Source organism: Polyodon spathula, chromosome 6 (genome assembly GCF_017654505.1).
Source record: "Polyodon spathula isolate WHYD16114869_AA chromosome 6, ASM1765450v1, whole genome shotgun sequence".
NCBI classification, from domain to species: Eukaryota; Metazoa; Chordata; class Actinopteri; order Acipenseriformes; family Polyodontidae; genus Polyodon; species Polyodon spathula.
In genome coordinates this window covers 35,096,094-35,119,958 of record NC_054539.1, presented here as the reverse complement: position 1 = coordinate 35,119,958, position 23,865 = coordinate 35,096,094, and the positions used below count along the sequence as shown (strand labels likewise).

The 23,865-nt window shown below is 40.2% G+C and overlaps 2 protein-coding genes across 3 annotated transcripts in view; one reads left to right on the top strand and one right to left on the bottom strand.

The window, feature by feature from the left end:
• Window positions 1–2,757, bottom strand: part of khk (ketohexokinase) — a 149,638-nt gene extending 146,881 nt beyond the window's left edge. The window contains exon 1 of one of the 2 annotated variants that reach the window (XM_041252787.1): window positions 2,594–2,757. In XM_041252787.1, coding sequence (XP_041108721.1) covers window positions 2,594–2,685 — 92 coding nt within the window. In that variant the 5' untranslated portion in view covers window positions 2,686–2,757. The remainder of the gene's footprint in view (window positions 1–2,593) is intronic. The other variant, XM_041252788.1, reaches the window with a different exon arrangement.
• Window positions 1,063–23,865, top strand: part of efhc1 (EF-hand domain (C-terminal) containing 1) — a 96,410-nt gene continuing 73,607 nt past the window's right edge. Inside the window, exon 1 of the mRNA XM_041252786.1 lies at window positions 1,063–1,377. Coding sequence (XP_041108720.1) covers window positions 1,360–1,377 — 18 coding nt within the window. The 5' untranslated portion in view covers window positions 1,063–1,359. The remainder of the gene's footprint in view (window positions 1,378–23,865) is intronic.

Here is a 23,865-nt window from a genome sequence, read left to right as displayed (position 1 = left end):
GGTAACTGACTGGTGCTCTAGATGCTAATGGTAAACGTCTTGCTATTCCCGTTGAGTAGTTTGGTCCACCCTATATTAGAGTGGTTTGGTATAGTAGCCCTCGTGCTGTCAGACCATGGTAGCTATTTTGTATGTGTCTTGTCTAAACAAAAGAAAACTGCTCGTTTTAATTGTGAAAGAAATACCTAGATGCCTTCTTAACTACTGCTGTCCTCGGTATACAGTCGTAGTTTGTTTGAATCTATGTGCATTATGTCTATGAGTCCTGTGTATAAGCGTACTTTAAATTTGCAGAACAAAGTCTTTTTCTTTACTATTCTTTGATTCTTGTTGTTTATCCAGTATACAGTACATGTTTGCTACTCGTATTTTAGCAACATGTCACTGATTAAATAGTGCCTACAGGAGTGTTTGGAATTAGCAGTTTAAAGTTATATGGTGTTTTGTGCCTGTTCTAGTACTATGAAATTAACAACTTGGTGCTATTTTTGACATGTGTTATTTAAAAGTATCTGAAGTTGTATTTATCTCTGAATTGTGTGTGTGAAACTCTGTTTTTTTTTGTTTTTTTTTTAAGTGTTTGTGTGAAACGTACTTTTTAAGGCACTATAACACTTTTTGGCCCGATTTGCGGTGCTATTGTAATCTGCTGCTGTATTTGACAATCTGTATGGTTTTTGCTATCAAATTGCTGAGTGATAATTATTGTTATACTGTTAGTAGTGTTTTCTTGGATGGAAATTAAGTACTAAAATTAGACTAGTTTTTAATGAGTTAATTGTCTACCCTACCTAAATAAAATCTGTTACTTTTTACTTTGGTGTCGCCGTTACTTTATACACTTGCCTCTCTTGATTGTTAAAGAACCTGCTGTTCTTTGCCGGTATTTGCCTAAATAATGCCTACACTTCCACCAAGAAAGTAGGTAAATGCTGTTTTCGGATTTTACCATCGTTTTAATTGAATGTATTGTAACAGGCACGGCTGGACTGACTCGCTGTTTGAGCTGGACTCCCATCAGTATGCTAATTAGCAGCAGAGGATGCTGGGAGTGGAGATATTTGTGTGGGGTGGGGGGGACTGTCTGGGTTCTTTACAATTTTCGTTTTCCTTTCCGATGTTGAACCCGGTCTGACAACTTCAAAAAGGGGGCGGATCTGAGAAATACACACAGTCCCTAAACCATATGTCTAGCACGGACATAAACAAACAAGATAGATGCTTCCGTATCCAGCGCTCAAAGAATATCACGGACACCTGTACAGCTTTTTTTGAGATGTTACAGTAATGAAATAATGTCGGATCGCATTAAAGAAGAGTTTGCTCATAAAACGAGTGATCAGGAGAGGATGCATCAGTATGCATGATTATGAAGAGGTATGTGATAAATACAGCGAACAAGGGGTGGGGTGGAGCGGGGCTGGAGATGCAGTACTGAGTGTCCAGATGATATGTGATGCATTTTAAACCTGTTTTACTGTGAAAAAAAAGAAAACTACTTTTATAACAGCATGTAAAATAAACGGTGCGTGTGAAAATAAATCGGACTTGACGCGCCTGACAGGCGCTGAATAACGTTCGTCCCTGAGGTAGGGGCTGTCTAACGGCCGTGGCTGGATTGACTCGCCATTGCCGCCTGTTGGCGGATTGAGTGCTGTGACCGGAGCAGACCCTTCATCAACATGTTAAAGTTTTGATATGACGATGTACCACTTTCTAACACTTCACTGGTATCCTGAAATGTGACTTCACTTAGTGCAAGTAGCGTATAAAGTGATTAACTAATACTTTAGTGTGTGGTGTTTGCCAACGAGACCATGATTGGTATGTATAGGGTTTGTTTTATATTAATATAAAGTAAACTTAATTATATTGCGTTCGTATTTTCAACAGTATTAGAAATAAAAAAAAGTATGTTTATCGCGATGTGGAAATTGTTATCAAATAAATTCAATTTTTACAGAACTGCAATGTCATTGTAAATCATGTTGATATACTATTTTAATTAAACTGATAGACTGAATTGGTAATTTACAGCTGTGGCGGGATAGGATTGCTGCTAACATACATATCTTTCCTAAATAAGTTAATATAAATGACCTTTCTATACTATGAAAATACCACATACCAATAATGCAATTTTCATCTACAGTAATGCAGCAGGGCTTGATAAGCATGGACGTGGTAACAGAATATGCAACCTTTGTCCTGTTATATAACGCTGAATCAAGCCCAGTGCTGACAGTGCATTTCTACTAAAAATTAACCAAAGTACTTAGAGAAAAGTATAATCTAGTATGAGAAACATACTACATTAGAAACGCTAATAGACCTTAATACTCCAGTAATAATAATAATAATAATAATAATAATAAATTGCAATGTAGTGGGCTGGAAGATATTATTATTTATTTCTTAGCAGACTCCCTTAGCAGGGCGATTTACAATCCCACCTGGGATTAAACCCACAATCCTCCAGTCAAGAGCCCTTACCACTCACTACACACTGCTGCTAAAGAAATACTGTTTAGGTCTCTAAAAAATGACTGTGAAATATTAACTTGTCTGCTGCAAAACCGTCAACATGTCTCACCTGCTGTCAGTGTCCTCCTCTGGATATGTATCCACCACGTTGATGATATCCAGGCACACTAAACCGATACACAGGATCTTATTTCCCCCCATGATCAGGCTTCACCAGTGTGACAACTGTCCGACAATAAGGATTTTGTTACAATATTGCAGTGTGGTTTGGATTTAACCTCGTTTGCAATCAGACCAGGGGCAGTCACGCCTCCACCCTTCAAATGTGACATGTTTGGCTCACGCTGTTGCAGGAATTCTTCAGACCTGTATCAGGTGTAGAGGGTTAAGTTAGTTACGCCATGATCATGTGGGTGTTTTTGTTTTTTCAGTCAGCAGTATCATCGAGCAGAAAAGGCATTTTTTATGGATGATATCTCATGCCAAAATGGAAAATTGAATGAATGAATGAATGAATAAATAAATAAATAAAATAATGAATAAATACATGTCTAAATAAATAAATAAATACATATATAAATGTCTATGTACTTATTAATTTATTTTCGATATTTAATTAATTATTCATGCATTCATTTATTTATTTTTAATTTTGTCATGAAATGTCCTCCATATTTGTTGGCACAGAACGAGCGTTTTGAGATAATGTAACAATGGAATACTGTATAGTCAGATCGACGAACTGTACTACGAATGTATTTATAGCCACATTAGTTGGGCAAAAATATTGAACTTAAGGATAGTGTAAAAAAAAAAATAGTTGCATCAATATTTATTTATTACTTTAATCTTTTTATTTATATATGTTTTTAGTCCATTTTCTTTCTTCAGTTGCTGACTACTTCATATTTGACCGTGATACTGCCCAAGATTTGCTAATAGGTCAGTTTTCCTCACGGACTTCACAAGCATAGACAAACTCAAGTAACTGCGGTAAAGTGAGCACGCTGTTTTAATTCTGGGTTGAAATACTTTTCACGTATTTGGATTGCGGTATTATCACACACGAGATAAATTACGATAACAATTTACAATAAGATTGTGAACAAGTATTCTAAGTTTTCTGCACTGATTGCTTATGCTTATTTTTATTGTTTTCTCCATTATCTAATGTTTTGTTTTGGTTTTCTTTCGAGGGAATATTTGTTAATATTGTGTAGGCTGCAATTTCACACACTTGGTACATCGGCTTGTTGCTTTTTCTCAAGTGTCACACACTACAGCTGCTGCAACGCACCCGAGGATTCCCTTCAATATTTCTTTTGGTGTCATAAAATGAAAGACTGTTTCGTGGGGAGACATTGGGTGGAGTAGTTCTTTTAAAAGTGTGTGTGTGTGTGTATATATATATATATATATATATATATATATATATATATATATATATATATATATATATATATACACAAACACAGTGCCTTGCAAAAGTATTTAGACCGCTGACCAATTCTCTCATATTACCGAATTACAAATGGTACATTGAAATTTCGTTCTGGTTGATATTTTATTTTTAAACACAGAAACTCAGAATCAATTATTGTAAGTTGACATTGGTTTTACGTTGGGAAATATTTTTAAGAAAAATAAAAAAACTGAAATATCTTGCTTGCATAAGTATTCAACCCCTGTGCTGTGGAAGCTCCCAGTTTGCACTGATGAAAGAAATTGCCCTAACAAAGACACAATTACCTTACCATTGGCCTCCACCTGTGAACCATTAAAGTTGTTGTCACATTTTCTGGATAAAAACCCCACTGTTGATGGATCATTGGTAAGGCTGTGAATCTGAAGGAAAATGAAGACCAAAGAGCATTCTACAGAAGTTAGAGATAAAGTAATACAAATGCATAGATTAGGGAAAGGGTACAAAATAATATCCAAGTGATTGGATATCCCAGTGAGCACAGTGGATCAATAATCAGGAAGTGGAAGCTGCATCACACCACCCAGGCACTGCCAAGAAAAGGCTGTTCCTCAAAACTCAGCGCTCAAACAAGAAGGAGACAACAGTCGCCTTGAAGGAGCTACAGAGTTCAGTGGCTGGGAGTGGAGTAATGGTGCACCAGTCAACCATATCAAGAGCTCTGCATAACACTGGCCTGTATGGGAGGGTGGCAAGAAAGAAGCCATTACTCAAAAAGTACCATCTGAAAGCACATCTGGAGTTTGCCAGAAAGCATGAAAGTGACCCAGCTGCGATGTGGGAAAAAGTATTGTGGTCATGTAGACCAAGATAGATCTTTTTGGCCAAAACTCAAAGCGCTATGTGTGTCGTAAACCTAACACTGTCCATACCTCAAGACACACCATCCCTACAGTGAAGTATGGTGGTGGCAGCATCATGCTGTGGGGATGCTTTTCATCAGCAGGGATTGGGCATCGTGCTACAATTGAAGGAAGAATGGATGGAGCAAAATACAGGAAAATACTGCAAGAGAATCTGCTTTTGTCCGCTAAAAAACTGAAGCGTGGGAGGAAATTCACCTTTCAGCAGTGCAATGATCCCAAGCACAAGGCCAAAGCAACATTGGAGTGGCTCAAGAACAAAAAGGTGTATGTCCTAAAGTGGCCCAGTCAAAGTCCTGATCTCAATCCCATTGAGAATCTGTTTCACTATTTGAAAATTGCGGTCCACAAGCTTCGTCCAACCAACCTGAACAACCTGGAGCAAATCTGCCAAGAAGAATGGGCCAAAATCACTCCGACACTGTGTGCAAAGCTGGTACATACTTACCCCAAAAGACTTAAAGCTGTTATTGCAGTGAAAGGTGGCTCTACCAAATATTAATGTGTGGGGGTTGAATACTTATGCAAGCAAGATATTTCAGTTTTTTATTTTTCTTCAAAGTATTTCACAACATAAAATCAATGTCACCTTACAATAATTGATTTTGAGTTTAAGTGTTTTAAAATAAAATATTGAACAGAACGAAACTTCAATGTACCATTTGTAATTCAGTAATATGAGAGAATTGGTCAGGGGTCTGAATACTTTGTCTAGATGAAGACATTTCTGAGTCAACAAAAACTCCTAGGTCTTTTTCATAAATACCTTCTCCAATTTCAGTATCTCCCATATGATATTTATAATGCACATTTTTATTTATTTTTTTATTTCCTGCGTGCAGTACCTTACACTTTTCTCTATCAAATGTCATTTGCCATGTGTCTGCCCAGTTCTGAATCGTGTCTAGATCATTTTGAATGACCTTTGCTGCTGCAACAGTGTTTGCCACTCCTCCTATTTTTGTGTCGTTAACAAGTTTGCTTACTATACCAGAATCTAAATCATTAATGTAGATTAGGAATAGCAGAGGACCTAATACTGATCCCTGTGGTACTCCACTGGTTACCACACTCCATTCTGAGGTTTCTTCTCTAATCAGTACTTTCTGTTTTCTACATGTTAACCACTCCCTAATCCATGTACATGTGTTTCCTTGAATCCCTACTGCGTTCAGTTTGAGAATTAATCTTTTGTGTGGGACTTTGTCAAAAGCTTTCTAGAAATCTAAATAAACCACGTCATATGCTTTGCAATTATCCATTATCGATGTTGCATCCTCAAAAAAATCAAGCAAGTTAGTTAGACACGATCTCCCTTTCCTAAAACCATGTTGACTGTCTCCCAGCACCCTGTTACCATATAGGTACTTTTCCATTTTGGATCTTATTATAGTTTCCATAAGTTTGCATATAATAGAAGTCAGGCTTACTGGTCTGTAGTTACCTGGTTCAGTTTTGTTTCCCTTTTTGTGGATCGGTATTATGTTTGCAGTTTTCCAGTCTGTCGGTACCACCCCTGTGTCAAGAGACTGTTGCATGATCTTGGTTAGCGGTTTGTAAATTACTTCTTTCATTTCTTTGAGTACTACTGGGAGGATCTCATCCGGCCCAGGGGATTTGTTTATTTTAAGAGCTCCTAGTCCCTTTAACACTTCTGTCTCAGTTATGTTAAAGTTATTTAAAACTGGATAGGAACTGGATGACATGTGGGGCATGTGGTCATTATCCTCCTTTGTATAAACTTGTGAAAAGTAATCATTTAATATATTTGCTATTTTTTTTCTTCATCTACGATTTTGCCATTTGTATCTCTTAGACATTTAACCTCCTCTTTGAATGTTCTCTTGCTGTTGTAATATTGGAAAAACATTTTGGAATTGGTTTTAGCTCCCTTAGCAATGTTCATTTCTATTTCTCCCTTGGCCTTTCTAACTTCCTTTTTGATTTGCGTTTGCAGGTCCGTGTACTCTTTCTGTGTACTTTCTTTTTGGTCCCTTTTTAACTCTCTGTAAAGTGCCTTTTTTCGCTGAATTTTTTTTTTAATTGATCTATTAAACCATTTTGGCAATTTAGTTTTACATTTAGATTTGTCTACTTTAGGGATGTAATTGTTTTGCGCCTCTAGTACTACATTTTTGAAAAACTGCCATCCTTTTTCTGTGGATGCTTTCTCTATTTTGCTCCAATCTACTTCTGTTAGTCTCTGTTTCATATCTTCATAGTTTATAACTCCTTACAGTGTGCAAACAGATCCATAGTTAGTATTGAACACTTATAGGAACCACTGTGTGCTCTATAAAAATAAGTCTTGGACTTTGACCTTTCCAGAGCTGGATACTGAATGTTGGCAATTTGCTGATTCTTACTTTTTTTTTTACTTGTAACTCCTTACATAGTGCTTATTGGGTCATAATCAATATTGATTATTTTACAGTGTAGTTTTGGAATTAAATAACTTTAAAAGCACATTGCATCATTTGTCACAATGGGAAAATGCAACATGGAGAGTTTTGTAACACTTTTATCGCAAGTTTATTAAAAGGTGTGTTGGATATTCAAGGGATATATGAAGGGAATCCTCGGGGTGCGTTGCAGCAGCTGTAGTTTGTGACACCTGAGAAAAAGCAACAAGCCGATGTATCAAGTGTATGAAATTGCAGCCTACACAATGTTAACAAATATTCCTTAGAAAGAAAACAAAAACAAAACATTAGACATCAGTGCAGAAAACTTCTAATACTTCTTCATAATCTTGCAAATTGTTATCGTAATTTATCTCGTGTGTGATCATGCCGCAATCCAAATACGTGAAAAGTATTTAAACCCAGAATTAGAACAGCGTGCTCACTTTACCGCAGTTATTTAAAGCCGTACAGTAATTATGTATCACCCACATGGAACAGAATTGCAATATTTAACATATCAGTAACATATTTTTAAGTTATATGTAACAGGCTATATGTATACTTGTGTCAAAGTATGCTTTTAGTAGCCAATGCTACATATTAGTAGGCTGTAGCATGCATGGGGTAGGGGTCATGACTGGTAGGTGACGCATCAACAATATTGATAAACTCAACACGGGGGAAGGGAGCAACACGGCTACTTGCCTCGACACCTCGCGTTCTCGAAGAGACCACTGCAGGATCTCCTCCACTGCTGGACCAAAGGTATGGCCTGGCCATATAGACACGTCCAAAAGCGCGGCTTTATTGGCATCAGGCACCTGCGACTGTGACAGCCACAGATGTCTGCGTGCAACCACTAGGCCCACCAGGCTCCGGCCCAGCATACTGGATGTATTAGCCAAGTGGGTACTCTGGGCCCCAGCCACGTAAGCCCTCCGACATGTGTCTCCGTAACCCTGCATTGCAGGTTTGGGCACAAAGGGTCCCTGGGCATACCTCCCACCTGTGGACCCTTCACCAAGGCTGCGATGGTGAAATCTACAGGGGGAAACCTGGCCAGGCTCAGCTTCACCGCCCCTTCAGTGAGGCCAATTGAGAACCATCTCTCAACTGAGCCAGCACTATGGCTGGGTGGTTCCAGGAAGTGCGCACCTTCTCCATAAAAGCAGGGAAAGCGGGGAAGGGTTGGGGTCAAGGAGCCACGTCATGCGGCCAAAAGACGGGAACAACGTGGCTCTGCCTCTGCTGTCCAGGGGACCTGCAGGTACTCTGCTGCATGCCCCATGAGCGTGGGCATCGACCCTGACAGCAGCGATGCGCTAGTGATCAAGGAAACCTCGGAACTAGGGACCACGTCCGTAGGGAACTCAGGCTCCGCCTCGACCTCCATCTCTGCTGGAAAAGCGGACTCCCCCCACGAGGCGGCGATGGAGAGCACGTCCTCGTCTGAGCAAAGCGCCCAGTGGACCCGCTCGTCCTGCTCTCCCACGTAGAGGTCAGCTATGCACGGTGCCTACCCTGACTGCATGGGCACACACCTGAGCAGCACATAGCGTACAAGAGGGGGGCAGGGCCAAAGCCGCGGTGGCCGATTGACTCGTTACAACACAGTAAATATAATACAGTATACAATAACAGTATATATTACAGTACAGATGGGGGAGAGCACATGGTCTGTTTGATTGTAAGGCCTACACACGTGGTGAAAGGCCAACGCAGCTTGCGTACGTCTCAACTCAACAATGGGGAAGATTTGGTGAGGAGTATATGGCTGGTCCGGCTGTAAGCTGCAGCTAGTCCTCTGTGCAAGCACAAGGATGCGCAGCTACAATCAAAACAAGGCCCGACCGGTGGCACGCAGACGGCTGGTGGGCTAACTCGACAGCGGGGACAAGGCAGGCCCAGCCCCGTGGAGTAACAGCACTCTCCCAAGTAAGAAAGGAGTGAAAATACACACAGTTCTTAACAATAATACTTAACGGCAATCGACTAAAAGACGACAGAGAGAAGCAGTCTGACATGTGGAGCAAGCAGGTGCTGATAGAGGAAACAGAAAAAAGGCTACGAATTGAGAGCTACTGATTCCGGGAAGGCGTCGGAGCCAGCTTACAGCAACTCAACGTATCGCTTTTTAAGTAAGAAAAAGGCTCAATGCAACAAAGAGGTCTTACTGTACCAATCTTGAGAAGCGAAAAGAGGTTGAGGCTCCCCTGCGTAACAGTTATGTACCCTTGGTAGACGGGACCGAGAGGGTCACCGAGGGTAGGGGGCCTATCGACAGCTTTGATAGAAAGAGCTCAGTGGCACCTACCAATAGGCAGTCGTATATCCCATAACGATGTTTTCATGGTCATCTTCGAATTGAAAGGGAACCACACTTTTAAAATATCATTTGTACCAATCGTTCAGATTTTGAAACCCCGGCCCTCTTCAGGTCCTGTTTGGAAGCACACCAAAACAAACCACATCCTTAGTATCGTACTAAAGCTGGAGATCAGCTAGTCCCCAACTTTGTTCCACGTCTTTTTTCGTTGCAATTGGTATTAAGTTAGTACGCAGCTGGGGATGATCCTGAGAGTACCGTACTAGCTGGTATGCAACTAAGTACGTAGCTGCATACTAACTCTCTGCAATTTTGTTGCAATTGACCATAGAAGTTTTGTTTCTAGCTTTCAATTGATAAAGGAAGGGGATGCAGTATATCATATTGTGGCAAAGCGTAAGCCTTGCACAATGAAATATGTAGTTTATTGTATGTTTTTGTGTTAATTGTTACAATTGATTTAATTGTTTAGCTACTGTGGCGCTCCGCTGGGGACGATTACCCGTCTGCATGGAGCAGCAGCTGAAAGCAATCAGCTGTTCCAGCAGGCAGGTGGGCGTGTCTCAACAGAGCATCAATATAAAAGCATGGCGATCGCTGTGATCGGGGCTGCTGCAAGGCTTTCCGTTTTCACGGCACCTTTTGAGTTATAGTTTGGGGCATTGTGTTTTATTTTGCACTTTTTGTACAGTTTGCTGTATTTGTCCTCTGTGCGTTACCATCGCTGGTAACGTCACATGACCGCCTTTATTTTACTTTCGTTTTCTGTTTGTTGTTAATAAATCCTGCGCGCCTGTGCCGGTGTTTCAACACCACCTCAGTCTCTCTGTATGCTTGAACAGCGGCTACCCACACACGTGACTCGAGGAAGACCCTGTCACACATATCTATAACAATTGTCAATGTGAAAAAACAAGTTAGAAAAACAACATCCGTTTAAAGGGGTGATATCAACACAAAAGTCCAAGTTAGGAGCACAATTAGGCCAATCTTGTCAAGCATCAAGCAAATAGACACAATTGGAAAAGTGCTGGGGCCCAAGATTCACACAATTCTTGCTTCTAACGTGGTGCCTTTTTTTGATCGCTTCACTTGAAATACTCTTTGTATGACTTGAAATGACACACACACACACACACTGAGACACACACACTGACACACACATACACACTGAGACATACGCACACTCTGAGACACAGACACTCACTAATACACACACTGAGACACACACACTGAGGCACACACACAATCTGACACACATACACTGAGACACACACACTGAGACAAACACACACACTCTGAGACACAGACACACTGACACATACACACACCCTGAGAAACACACACACTAGTCTCAGTGTGTTTGTCTCAGTCACTTAAAGTCATACAAAGAGCATTTCAAGCGAAGCGATGCGATAAAAAAAGGCGCCAAGTTAGAAGCAAGAATTTTGTGAATCTTGGGCCCCAGCACCTTTCCAGTTGTGCCTATTTGCTTGAGGCGTGACAAGATTGGCCTAATTGCTTCTCCTGACTTTTGTGTTTGATATCACCCCTTTAAATGGCTGTGTGGCAAAGTGCCCCATCCCCAGGCAATTTATTTGTGTTGTATATTACATGTAGTGTGTTAATGTTGGTGTATAGTCATTGGTACACGGGATATAAATGGGTCTGTGTAACACGAGTGGTTTAAAATGTATATTTGTGTTTAGGCATGAGGACTGCACAGCACTTCACGAGCAAGTAAAATGTAATAATATGTGAGCACAGGGAATTGCACTTTATTCATTCCGTGCAGTTGTACCAAGACTCCAATTGCATGACTGATTAGCAATCAAGTCTCGGTACAGCTGCATGAAAGCAGCATGTTTTCACTCAATCTGGGTTGTTTGTTTGATGAGTGGAGAACGGGAGTGGAGAGGAGAAAGTAAAAAGTAACTGTGTTTGTCTCTAGTTCGTTTTTGTCTGTTTTGGGTGCCAGTGCCTTGTCCTGTGTTTTGTTTGTCTTTACAGCCTTTTATTTTCTGTCTGTTTCATTATTAAATGCTGAGCGCAAACACTCACTCAGCTTCACCAAACTCCACCTCTCTGTTGTTTATTTGTTGGTTCTTCTAACTTGTTTTTTTACATTGACAATGTTTTTGTTAAATATATCACTTCTTTTTTTACTTTCCTTCTTTAAATAAACGCTTTACACACAGGATGCCATAGCGTGTTTATTGCTTACAATATTAAAAGGAAAATAAACAAAACAAAACAAAGCCTAACCCATTCTCGGGCCCCAGCTGTACAGTTTTTCCTCTGTCTATAACACTATGTAACACAATTTTTGTTCCTGGGTAGTAAGTGTTATTTCCTAATTGCGTATGCCTCAAAAGTATAGAAAATGGCTATTATTCCCCACAAACTTTGCTTTTGTGACCAGGACAGTGAAATTTTGAAATATCAACATTTCCAGTGAGAAACCGGGCGCTTTTGTGTCTTTTCATTCACATAAAGTCAGAAAAACAACAACATATGAATCCAAATTAACATGTATTTATACTAAAGTAATACAAAAATGACTACAAAAGATGTAAAGTGAGTAGTTTTTTGAGATTTACTATTATACTGTAAATTTACAGTATAATTGTAAATCTCAAAAAATTACTCACTTCTAAATCTTTTGTAGTCATTTTTGTATTTAGTAAAAAAAAAAAAAAAATTGTTACACGGTGTAATGAGGCAGGCTAAGCCTTTAAGAACGTAAGAACATAAGAAAGTTTACAAACGAGAGGAGGCCATTCGGCCCATCTTGCTCGTTTGGTTGTTAGTAGCTTATTGATCCTAGAATCTCATCAAGCAGATTCTTGAAGGATCCCAGGGTGTCAGCTTCAACAACATTCCCTCGTCGTCAAAACCAATTCACAGTCCAAATCGTAATTCCAAATTCCTTTTCCAATAGTTCATTGCATTCCTAAACTAAACGGTAAAATTTTAAGTGAGCAATATATATGTTGCAGTTACATTGTCATATTTGCTGCGTCTTATTTGTTATACAATAATACATAAATAATATAAATCGTGTGTATATTAACAATTACCATTTTGAAATCGGACAACGGTATCAGTATCTACATTTAAATAATTCATAATTTATATATAGCAGCTTAGTCGTGGTTGTGGGTGTCGCCATCTTTCTGTTGAGCAGCTCAGTCAGTGAGTTCGTTGAGTCAACGCTGCACGTCACTAGCTCTCAACGGTGAGTTTAGAAATGATTTTAAGAGTTGTTGCTTCTCAGCGTTGAATTTAGGATCGCAGCCTATGATTGAGTGCTAGACGGGATGATCCGGTTGGCTGATTAGGATTAAGAAGGCGGGAGCAGTTTCCAGGTTGACCGAATGTTTGGGGGTCTCTCGAGGCGTGACGGTTGGAAAAATGTTAGTTGGTAGAGAGGTGTGAGAGGATTAAGAGTGCATTGTGTGTATGTCTAGAGTTATTTGAATTATTTTTTTTTTATTTGTTTTGGCGTGGCCACGAGATTTGTGTTTATTTAATAAATATTGAATTTACTTAAAAATACCTCAGCCTCTGATTTTTACAATCATTACAATATATATTTGTTTTAAATGATATGCTACTTGTGTACACATTACACAGGGATATACAGAAAGCGATTGTTTTTTTTTATTATTATTATTATTTTGTCAGTTATAACAAAAAACAGCCTTTCATGGTTATATTGTCACAGTGCTGCAGAGTAACAGTTTAAAAAAGGTAACGAAATAACAAAATATGGTAATCGGTTTTCAGCAGCCAATTGTAATCCGGTGAAAAGTGCTTTTATTGTATTCCAGGTCTGGTGATCGTAAAATAATAAATCCCCGGCAGTACACAACAATGCGTAAGGCACGGGGATAACAAAATAGGGCACAGTCCCGAACAAAAATGGAACACACGGTTACCAGTCCTGGGTGAGTGCAGCCGTGCTGGTGGCGAGTGCAAACACAGGTATTTCATGACGGTAGTGCGGTGGTGATCCGGATAGTGCTGAGCCTCGGCGACAGCTCCGGATGTGTGCTTTAACTGTCTGGTTATGCAAAAACACGGACAATTACAACACAGACAAACACAACACGTAACATGTCTTCCTTTTTTATGAGAGCTCCTCTCAGTCCTTCTCTCCACTGAGCTTTACCCAAACAAAGGAAAAGATCAGCGTACCCTGGCCCCTATATGTAATCCCGCATGACATCTTGGTAAACGGTTGCAGCTGCCTTATTGCTTGCAGCTGCCCCTCGTTTACCTTTCAGGTCAGTACGGTCTTACAACAGAGTCTTGCTTCTTTCCAGGCTGACCGATTTCCTGGCACCGGAAACGAACTGTCAGGCCAGCCCTTCCAGATACTTCTCCTTTTGTTCTTTAGTGCCCTCACAGGTCATTATATTTCTGTCACAGGCTGTTCACGGGGCAATCCTCATGGGATTTGGTCGCAGGCAATAAAAGTTGCTAGTAAATTGACTCGTGTAACAAGGGCTTTACACTGCCTACTTCCTGACCATCTTGCTATTAGTGTTTCCAGCTTGCTATTTATTGCTGTGGCATAACTAATCAAATATGTAACTGGCTTTTTTCACCTATTTCCGACCAGCTGGAACCACCAAACTTGGCATGTGAGATGTATTCGATGTCACCTACATTTCGGTACCATTCGATGGTACAATTAATAAGGACAATTAAATGGTATTCCTTTCTGAATGTGCAACACATCTTTTCATCTGCAGTTGGCAACACGATGGGGAAAACAGCTAGTTTATTTACTTATTATTATATATCTTTTTTTAATACCATGTGAGTGGAGCGTGCCTATTTTGTCTGGAGCTGGGGAGCGGGGTGGGAATTACAAGGAGTGAAGCGGAATGAAAGACAGAGACGAGGGGAGCAAAGAAAGAGCAGAGCGGGGGATATTATTATGAGCGGTGAGCGGAATTGTCACCCTTTTGCTCCGCTCACATTCTGTGAACACAACACAGACGCTGGGCGTTAAAATACATTGTCTTTAACACAGGATGTGCACATCACATGGGAGTAGAAGTGAGTAAACTCTGTATCCCTTATATGAGAAGTGGGTAAATGATATACTGCCCAAGTTCAAGGTGGGTAAACACCGTTTACCTGCATATAGGCATACCTTCGACGTACACCACAGCAAAACTCCCAAGAAAAGTACCTGGTATTGTAAGGCAGTCTCCCATCCAGATACTAACCAGGCACACATATTATTATTATCAGACACACTTATCCAGGCCAACTTACCATTGTGACACACAGTTACGCATTTATACAGTTGGGTTTTTAACTGGACCAGCAGCAATGTGTCCCACACCTGTGACTCAACTCACAACCCTCCAGGCAGGAGTACAGATGTCTTGTTGTATAACTAAATGTCGTCAGTTTCCGACAAGTTTTTCTAAGTTGCATAAGGAACTTCCGTTCCTCTTAACATATATATATATACTTTTACACAAACCTTAATGTCAATTGCTGTGGATAAACGCATCAGCGAAATCAATTAATATCATATGTATTTTTCAAGCTTGTTATTTCTTAATTTATTTATACATCTCTAATACTGTAGCGAGCATGTGAATTAGTGGCTAAACACACAAAGGATCTCATGTTTAATGCAGTTTATTAGGCAGCTACAGCATGTCAACACCATCTACACACACCGGTATACACACAGACAGCCCTTCCCCACGCTAGGGCACTGCTCTGCCTCTCACGGTGACATCCACATATTACACCGGAAGGTTAATAACAGTTACAGGGTAATGCCTTTAACAATATCAGAACTTTACAATAACAAATAATGAAACACAACAATAATAATTCAGCTTCCCCCTACCATATTTCTCACTCCCAGCATCCTCTGCTACACATTACCCTAAGTGTAGAAAAGTGGCCCTTAGTACGGCTCAAAGTACGGATATCTGTGCCCAGTGTGAAAGAGCAGTATGTGGTAAATGCACACAACAAGTTGATAAGCGTTACATCTGTGTGGATTGTGTTAATATGGGTGCTACTTTGAAGAAGGCTATGATTCCCTGAGTGCGCATTCACGTTACACAATGTGAACTGAGTTATTTTCTTTTTTTATAAGTAATGATTTCGATTCTACAGTTCTGTATGTAGGCCTACATAAAACCAGTTTACAGCTGGTTACACAATATTTTCTTTTGAAATGTTTATTATAGTTTGCATGTTTTGAAGTCGTGCATGCAGTAGGCAGTATGCAGTAGGCTAATGTGAAAACAAGCCTTGTATGTTAAATTTGTAAACAATTACTTTGTTTTTACAATTGTGTATGTACATATAGCAGTTTACATAATACATTTTTTTAAATGTTAACATTATAGTTTTTCATTTTTTTACGTCATCCACGAATTTCGAAAATAAAGCCTTTTATGTGTATTTTTTCATTTAAATACGGTGTTTCTGCTATGGAAATGTTAGATATGATGTTCATAAATAAATATTTAGAGTTGTATTTGATAGTTTGCGTTTCATTTTTATATCGAAGCTGTTTAAAATGTACCCGTCAAAATGTGTTAAATGAGGAACTGCATTCAGTGCAGGCAGATTGTTCCCCTGAATACTGATCCAGGAACAGTGAGAGAAAAACACAGACACCGATTTTCAGAATATAATAGTACAAGGTTATGGCTAAGGTTAAGGTTAGGGTACTGTTATGTACTGTTTGCCTTCCCGCTATCAGGACCTAATGACAAGGTATTTTTCGTTTTTTGTTTCTCTCACTGATGCTAGATCAGTACTTGGGGGAACAATCTGCCCGGAGCACCTCATTCTACCAAACAGGAAACCAGAAATTTTCAAACAGGAAATAGAGCATTTCTAGTAGGGATGGGCGATACCACTGATTTTCTTTTCGATCCGATACCAAGTAATACCAAGGCTAGTATCCCAATACCAGTACCGATACTTTTAAAAGTCTTCTTATGTACATAAAAATGGGAAATCTTTGTGATTTCTACAGTGAAAATTGGTAAATGCAGACATCAAAAATGATATTTGAAAGCCTTTGCATTAGTATTAAATAAACTACCAATGATCAGACTTCTCTTTTGTTTTCTGTTTAATAACAGCAATTATAAAACACATGTTCAATAACGTTCAACAAATCTTCAATTATATTATTACCCTTTTCAGATGTTATTCTTCACATCACTTCAACTGAAAATTTGGGCTAATCAGATACCCTGAAGTGAAATCAACAACATAAAATAAAAATCTCTTAAGAAAAGAAGAATAAATGCTGCTCTGATTTCTAGGAACACATAAATTTAGCTTTATCTTTTAATTTAGCTTTTCATTTTTAACACATAAACTTCTTACAGCACCAGGGAGGATGCACTTGAGGTCAACACTTGAAATGTAGGCTACATAAAGTGATTGTCAACCTCTACCTTGACTCTTTCCCCATTTATAGGTTTCTGTTTAGAAACAACAGCATGTTGGTATTTTCCCCCTTCAGTCTGTTTCTTCTTTTGCTCACTAACTCTCCTGCCTTTGAAAAAATTATTTCTTAGGGTACGGAAGAAAGCAATGAATCCTGGGTATTTTGCTGCAAGTCTGCTTAGGGATGGGAATGTTTGCTCATGCTCTTGCCATCAATGTAATGGGTCCTCCTCCCAGGGAATTAACTTTTCCTCTAAGTAACGTCGCATTTCAATGAGTGCATCAGTACCTGTTGAGTGGTGCTGTTGGGCAGACAGAACTTGAATGTCAAAATCCGCCCATATCCCTCCATTTGCTGCAGCTGGGGCAGAGCTTGGGGTAGATGCAGGAGTCACTGGTGAGGCAAATCTTAACACAGGTGCAGAGGCAGAGCTTGGCACAGGTGCTGAGGTAGAGCCTGGCGGTGGTGACTCTGAAGTGGGCTGATGGACTTCCTGCATTTCAGTGAGCATTCGCTTTTTCATAATTTCCACATTTTCTGTCACGAAATGCAAGGTTTTTAAACCTTATGTCCAAGAACTTGCTGGCAGCGAGACTGTGAAAGGTTTCAATGACTGTGAAAGGGCTCAGTGGCTGCAGCTGCTCTGCGAAGTAGTGACACAAGGGGAATCACTTTTGAGACATAAACATGTTTTTTGGCTGAAACTTCCCGCGTTGCCTCTTCGAAGGGTCTCAGGGCCTCAGTGGTAAGATGGATCATGGATAGCTGTTCATTGCTTAAGCATAGCGTGGTCTTTCCAAGTAGACAGTAACTGCTTTCCTCTGCTCATGGAGTCTCTCCGACATGTAGAATGCAGTATTTCACTTTGTTCCTACTGACTGAATCAGTTTATGCTCTGCTGCCTTCAGTTGCTTTTGTATTTGTTTGAGCTTCTCTGTTGCTTTTGTGCTGTGGTGGAAAAAAGATACAACACTACTGCATTTTTCCAGGAGCTGAACAACTTCAGGAACAGCTTTAATTCCATCTTTTACCACCGTGTTTAAGGTGTGGGTGAAACAGTGGTAGTGCTTCCACCCAGCCTTGTGCACTGCAGAAACCATATTTGCACCATTGGCTGTAACAACTGCTACCACTTTCTGAGTTATGCCCCATTCATCTGTTATTCTTTTTAGCTCTAAACTAATGTCAGCTGTATGCTGTCCATAGAAACCACAGGTTTCTAAAACAAACTCCTGCATTTGTCAGTTGTCAATGAAATGACAGTACATAGTCAAATATGCATCACTGGACCTTGAAGTCCACATGTCTGTTGTGAGAACCACACTGTGTGCACGCTGACAATTTGCCCTTACTTTGTCTTGACAGTCTTTATACATGTCGGCAATTGTACCCTCCATCAAGCGTTTGCGGCTTGGGATTTTATAGTGCGGATCAAGGGTCTTGACAAATACATTAAAACCTCTATCTTCAACAATTGAGATTGGCTGGAGGTCCCTCACAATCATCTCTCCCAGGCTTCTTGTAATCTCTGCAGCTCTTTGGGAGTCATCTATGAAAAATAAAAATACTTATGTCCTACAAGCTACACTACATGCAGTTATGCCTTTTTACAGTATGGACAGTTTATGGGAGTAACTCTCATTCAGCCTAGAATAGTTAGACTAAGTAGCTACAGGCAATTACTTAATATTTAAAGTGTGTAATTTAATTAATGTATGAAGAGTTTCATTCCAAAATGCATTATCCACCATTTGATAAAAGTGACACATTTGTGATAAAATGATGGCTGGCATAAGAGTTATATTCACCAGATGATTCCTGAAGGTATTAGCAACCTGAGATCTTTACTTACATTTTATAAGATATAATCTATGTTTTAGAAATCCTGAGCAATGCATACCCATTTTTCCACAAAATTGATATAATGCATTCAGATATTGTTTGAAAATGTGCCCAATCTAGCAGCCTATTGAGTGTGTTTACATGCACAACAAAACACCGACTGGAAAAAATCAGGTTATGGCAATAATTCGACTGAAGTGTTTACATGCACAGCAATACAGCGATTACACAAAAAACCTTGTTTACATGGGATCGGTGAAATAGTGGGGTTTCTCTTTATAAAGGACCTGGCGCTGGTTATGTAGTCAGGCATGAACGCATTTAAAAAACACATAGAAATCTGACAAAGCTGATAACATGCCCAGATTAATCAAAGCGTTGGCCAGAAATCTTGGTGTATTACTACTATTAAGACCGCGATGAAAGTAGTATTAGTGAGTATTAGTGTATATGTACATGCACCCACTGTAATATTATGCTCCTCAAGAAATAAAAAGTATTAACTGATTTCTGTTCAAATTATTAAAATAACCTAATATTATCACTTAGATAACTGGATAATGCCCGCCTCTCTGAAAGGCTTCTGTCAGAGAACTCTGTCACTAGACGAGGCGGTATTTGTCTGTGTTCTCTCCCCCTCCTCTAATCGCCTCCGCTGCAACTCGTCATGCTCTCGTGTGTGACTGATTTTTATGTGTTTTAGAAGGTTTGTGATATTGCCACAATATCTTACACACTTTTGACATATGTCACATTTTGCTTCATTGCTGTTTATTGGAATGAAATGACTCCAAACGATGCTTCGTTTTCTTTCGGTCATGAAAGCAGAGCAGCACTGGTAACCGTGTTCAACCTCGTTTATGTGACTGACTGACTGAGTGACTGCGTGTGTCTCGGCGTGCCAGTGTATAGGCTATATGAGGAGCGAAGGGAGAGGGCGGAAGGAGAAGTAGTTCCTATCCTAAACAACAATGTGCTACATTTCATTTTATTTTACTTTCACTTTTCAATATCTGATACACATTTAATTAAAAAAAAAAAAAAAAACTCTGGCTAAAGAAAGCACCTGGTATCGATATTTTTATGTGAGGATCGATTCTCAAAAATGAAACGGCAGGATCGGAAGTATCGATCCGCCCATCCGTAAAGAATCTTGCAGAAACCTTCGTTTTCAGCAAAAGCAGATCAGGCATGGATGTAAGCTTTAAAAATTAACTGCCCAGAGGCGCAGTGGGCTAAGGCTTTGTGCTTTTTTCAGTGACATTTTTGTTCAAAACGTGGTAATTCTTTTTTTTTTTTTTTCTTTTCTGCGGTATGTGCTGTTTCAAAACATAAATACATTGTTTAATATAAATGATTTGGATATCAAACTGCTTGTGTTCCCTGGTTTATTTTGACGTTGACCAACAGGTGGAATGACACGATTGGTTATTTAAGTCCAGTTATTTAGCTTTTCTGTTTGAGTAGTCGCTACACACTGTTAAAAAAGTAAAAGGAAGAGGAAGGAGAATAACAATTTTATCTTAGTTTGACGACTTATATCTCATTGTGTAAAATAGGTATTTACTTTTTTTTTCACATTTGATGTAAGAAAGTTTCAGACTTTTGGTACAGGTACAGATGATATGATAATTCGAAGTGATTTTGTTGAGAGGTTCTTTGCGCTGGCTAGGCTTGTGTTCATTGCAGTATTTACATGACAGCACATATTCTTTTACATCATTTGCAATCCCTGGCCACCAAACAGGCTGTATTGTTCTCTGCATTTGGTTAGGCCTTGGTGACCTTGGTGTATCTTTTCTATCATGTCTGCTCTCATGCTGCAGGGAATAACAATTTGACTGCCTCGTTTTAGAAATCCATTCAGTTCAGTCAGTTGCCCTCTTTCTGCAAAGTATGCTTTTGCTGGTTTGGCTACATCTCTAAAGTACTCAGGCCATCCATTTAGCGTGTAGTTCAGCACACACTGTAGCTGACTGTCACCCAGTGTTTCCTGTTTGATCTGTTCTTGTACAGATTTTCTCACTAGTCAATGTTCTTCGATGGCGTTGACATACGCTTGTATTTCTGCTTCTAGTTCTGCCGGTTCTATGTTTTATCTTGGCTGTCTCGATAGCGCATCTGCTATGAGCAAGTGCTTCCCTGGCACATATTCAGCAGCTGGATTGACTTCATCATTCTGATCAGCAAGCGCTGACATCGGATTGGTGCTCTGTCCAGATCCTTGCTATTTATTAGTGTCACCAATGGCTTGTGATCTGTTATAAGTCTATAGGTCTCCAGTCCACATAGATATTGGTAGAGTCGTTCTGAAGCCCACACACAAGCCAGGCACTCGTTCTCTATTTGTGCATATTGCTTCTCTGCATCCGTAAGGGTACGGGAACAGAAAGCTACTGGTTTCAGTTCCTTACCATGTTGCTGGAGAAGGATACCACCTATGCCATAGCTACTGGCATCACCACTTACTACTATTGGTTTGTTCGGATTAAAGAACTCCAGAACAGGTGCAGAAGATATCATGGTTTTAACTCTGTTGAAAGCTTTGTCTTGAGGTGGACCTCATAACCATGCAGTATCGGACCTGAGCAGCTCATTTAAAGGATATAAGACGTTGGAGAGGTTTGGTAAGTATCGGCCTATGTAGTTTATCATTCCTAGAAGTCTCCTTAGTTTTGTTACATTTCGTGGTGGCTCCAAAGTTGTAATGGCTGCAACCCTCTCTGGACTCGGTGTGATGCCTTCTTTGCTGATCATTTGTCCCAGAAACTCTAGCTTAGGTTGGCGCAGTTTACACTTTTCTTTGTTGAGTTTCAGCCCTGAAGCTCGAATGGTCTCCATGGCTTTATGCAGTCTCATGTCATGCTCTTGTGTTGTGCTTCCAAACACAAGGCTGTCATCCACGTAGACGACTGTGCCTTCCTGGTCATGTAGCAGCTCAGACATTTTGCGTTGAAATATCTCAGGTGCTGAGGTGATGCCAAATGGTAGCCTTATAAAGCAGTAAGCAGTAGTGTGATGAAAGTGGTTAGTTTTGCAATTTCCCTCCTTCCAGGGGAATTTGCCAAAATCCACTTGCTGCATCTAAACATGAAAATACAGTACTGCCTGTTAGCTTTGGCAATATATCATCCAGCGTTGGCAAAATGTATTTTTCTCTTTTAACATTTGCATTCAGTTTTTTCAGGTCCACACAAATTCTTATTTTTCCATTTTTCTTTACTACAGGTACCATAGGCGCGTACCATTCAGTTGGTTCAGTCACTTTTTCTATGATCCCGTTCAATTCCATTCTTCTCAGCTCTGCTTCAACCTTTGGCAGTAAGGGAATTGGGATCTTGCGAGGTGTAGTGATGCTGTAGGGTTGTGCATTTTCTTTCAGCACAATTTTGACTGGTTTACCTTCTAGTATTCCCATGTCACCATAAAAACCAACTTCTTCAATGCGATGTATCAGCCCCAGTTTTACCCCAACAGCTCTGCTGAGTAGGTTGTCTCCTTCAGCTTTCACAACTACGACTCTGAAAAAGTAATCTCGCCATTTGCTTTGACATTTTATCTTCGTTTTTGCAATAAACTGCCCTCTAGTGGTCACGGCTTCTCCTGGGCTATGCAAAGCATTCTTCACATTCTTTAACTGTGGTTTTTCAGCTAGCTTATTGTAAGTGACTTCAGTTATGATTGATGTATCTGCTCCTGAATCTATCTTGAAGATCACAGGTGTTCCAGCAATGTTCAGAGTAGTGTGCCACGGAGGCTCATCGTCATTGATAACTGTGTCTACGTTCTGATTGTTGTCTGTAACTGAGCCCAGAAACAGTGAGTCTGCATCTTCTGTGTGCGTAGTAACCTCATTATTTAGTACGGCAGACTGTTGCAAAGTGTCCGTGTTTGTGACATTTATTGCATTTCTTGTCTTTCGCTGGGCAAATGTCTGTGCCTGCATGATTGCGGCCACATCTCCCACACTTTTTATTTTCTCATGCTGGTTTTGCATGGTGAGTATTGTACTGACGCATGTTTCTTGGCTTGTGTGATTTTTCTTTACTCATGAATGCCTTCAGACCTTCCACTCCCTCAATATCCGTTTCGGTATTCTGCTTTTTAACAAGCTCAGAATGTCTTGCCATTTCTGTTGCTACACGGAGGGTAAGGCCGCTTTTCATCTGTAACTTTTGTGACAGCTCCTTGTCTGTAATGCCAATCACTAGCCTGTCTCTTATTTGCTCCTCTTTCTGGAGTGGTGGCTCCGTCCTGGCAATCTGTGCCTCGGATCTCCCCTCGGATCCCCTCACAGAAGGGAAGTGATCAGTACAGAAGTCTCCAGCCTGGGCTGGGGAGCGGTCTGAAATGGGAGAGGAATAAGAAGTCAGTGGAAGGGAGATTGGCAGCAAGCGCACATAAATGCCCAAGAGCTACAAGCAGTGAACCTAGCGTTATCTCATTTTCGCCAGAAGTTAGTGCACAAACACTTGCTGGTCCAGACGGACAATACTACAGTGGTAGCCTACATAAACCACCAAGACGGCCTGCGCTTGCAAGGCCTTCACCACGCAGTGCACAGATTCCTGTCCTGGATGCAGAGAAACTTGAGTTCCATCAGGGTGGTTCACCTCCCCGGTGTGGACAACTTTGAGGGTCCCCAGCTGACCTCTTTTTTCGAAAGAAAATGGCCATGTGCTACTGTGAGGACATCCCTCTTCAACAGGAGATGGGAGGGACTTCCCCCTCACAGCAAGGCCCTGATAGGGCAGCTTTTTTATATATGCTCAGTGATTGATGGTCAGAGTAATGGTTGTCAGATATGGCACCTTATTTTCAGAGGTATATAAGTCACATGTTCAACGTGTCCAAACAAAAACTTATGCCTTCATGCAAAGTACCGTATCAATTCAATAAGTTTGATCCTATATGCCACTGTAGATGGCGACATTTAGCAAAATAAGAGTGTTCTTACATTTTCGCCTCTGGCATTTTGAAGATTAACATCAAGCGTTGCCTTATAT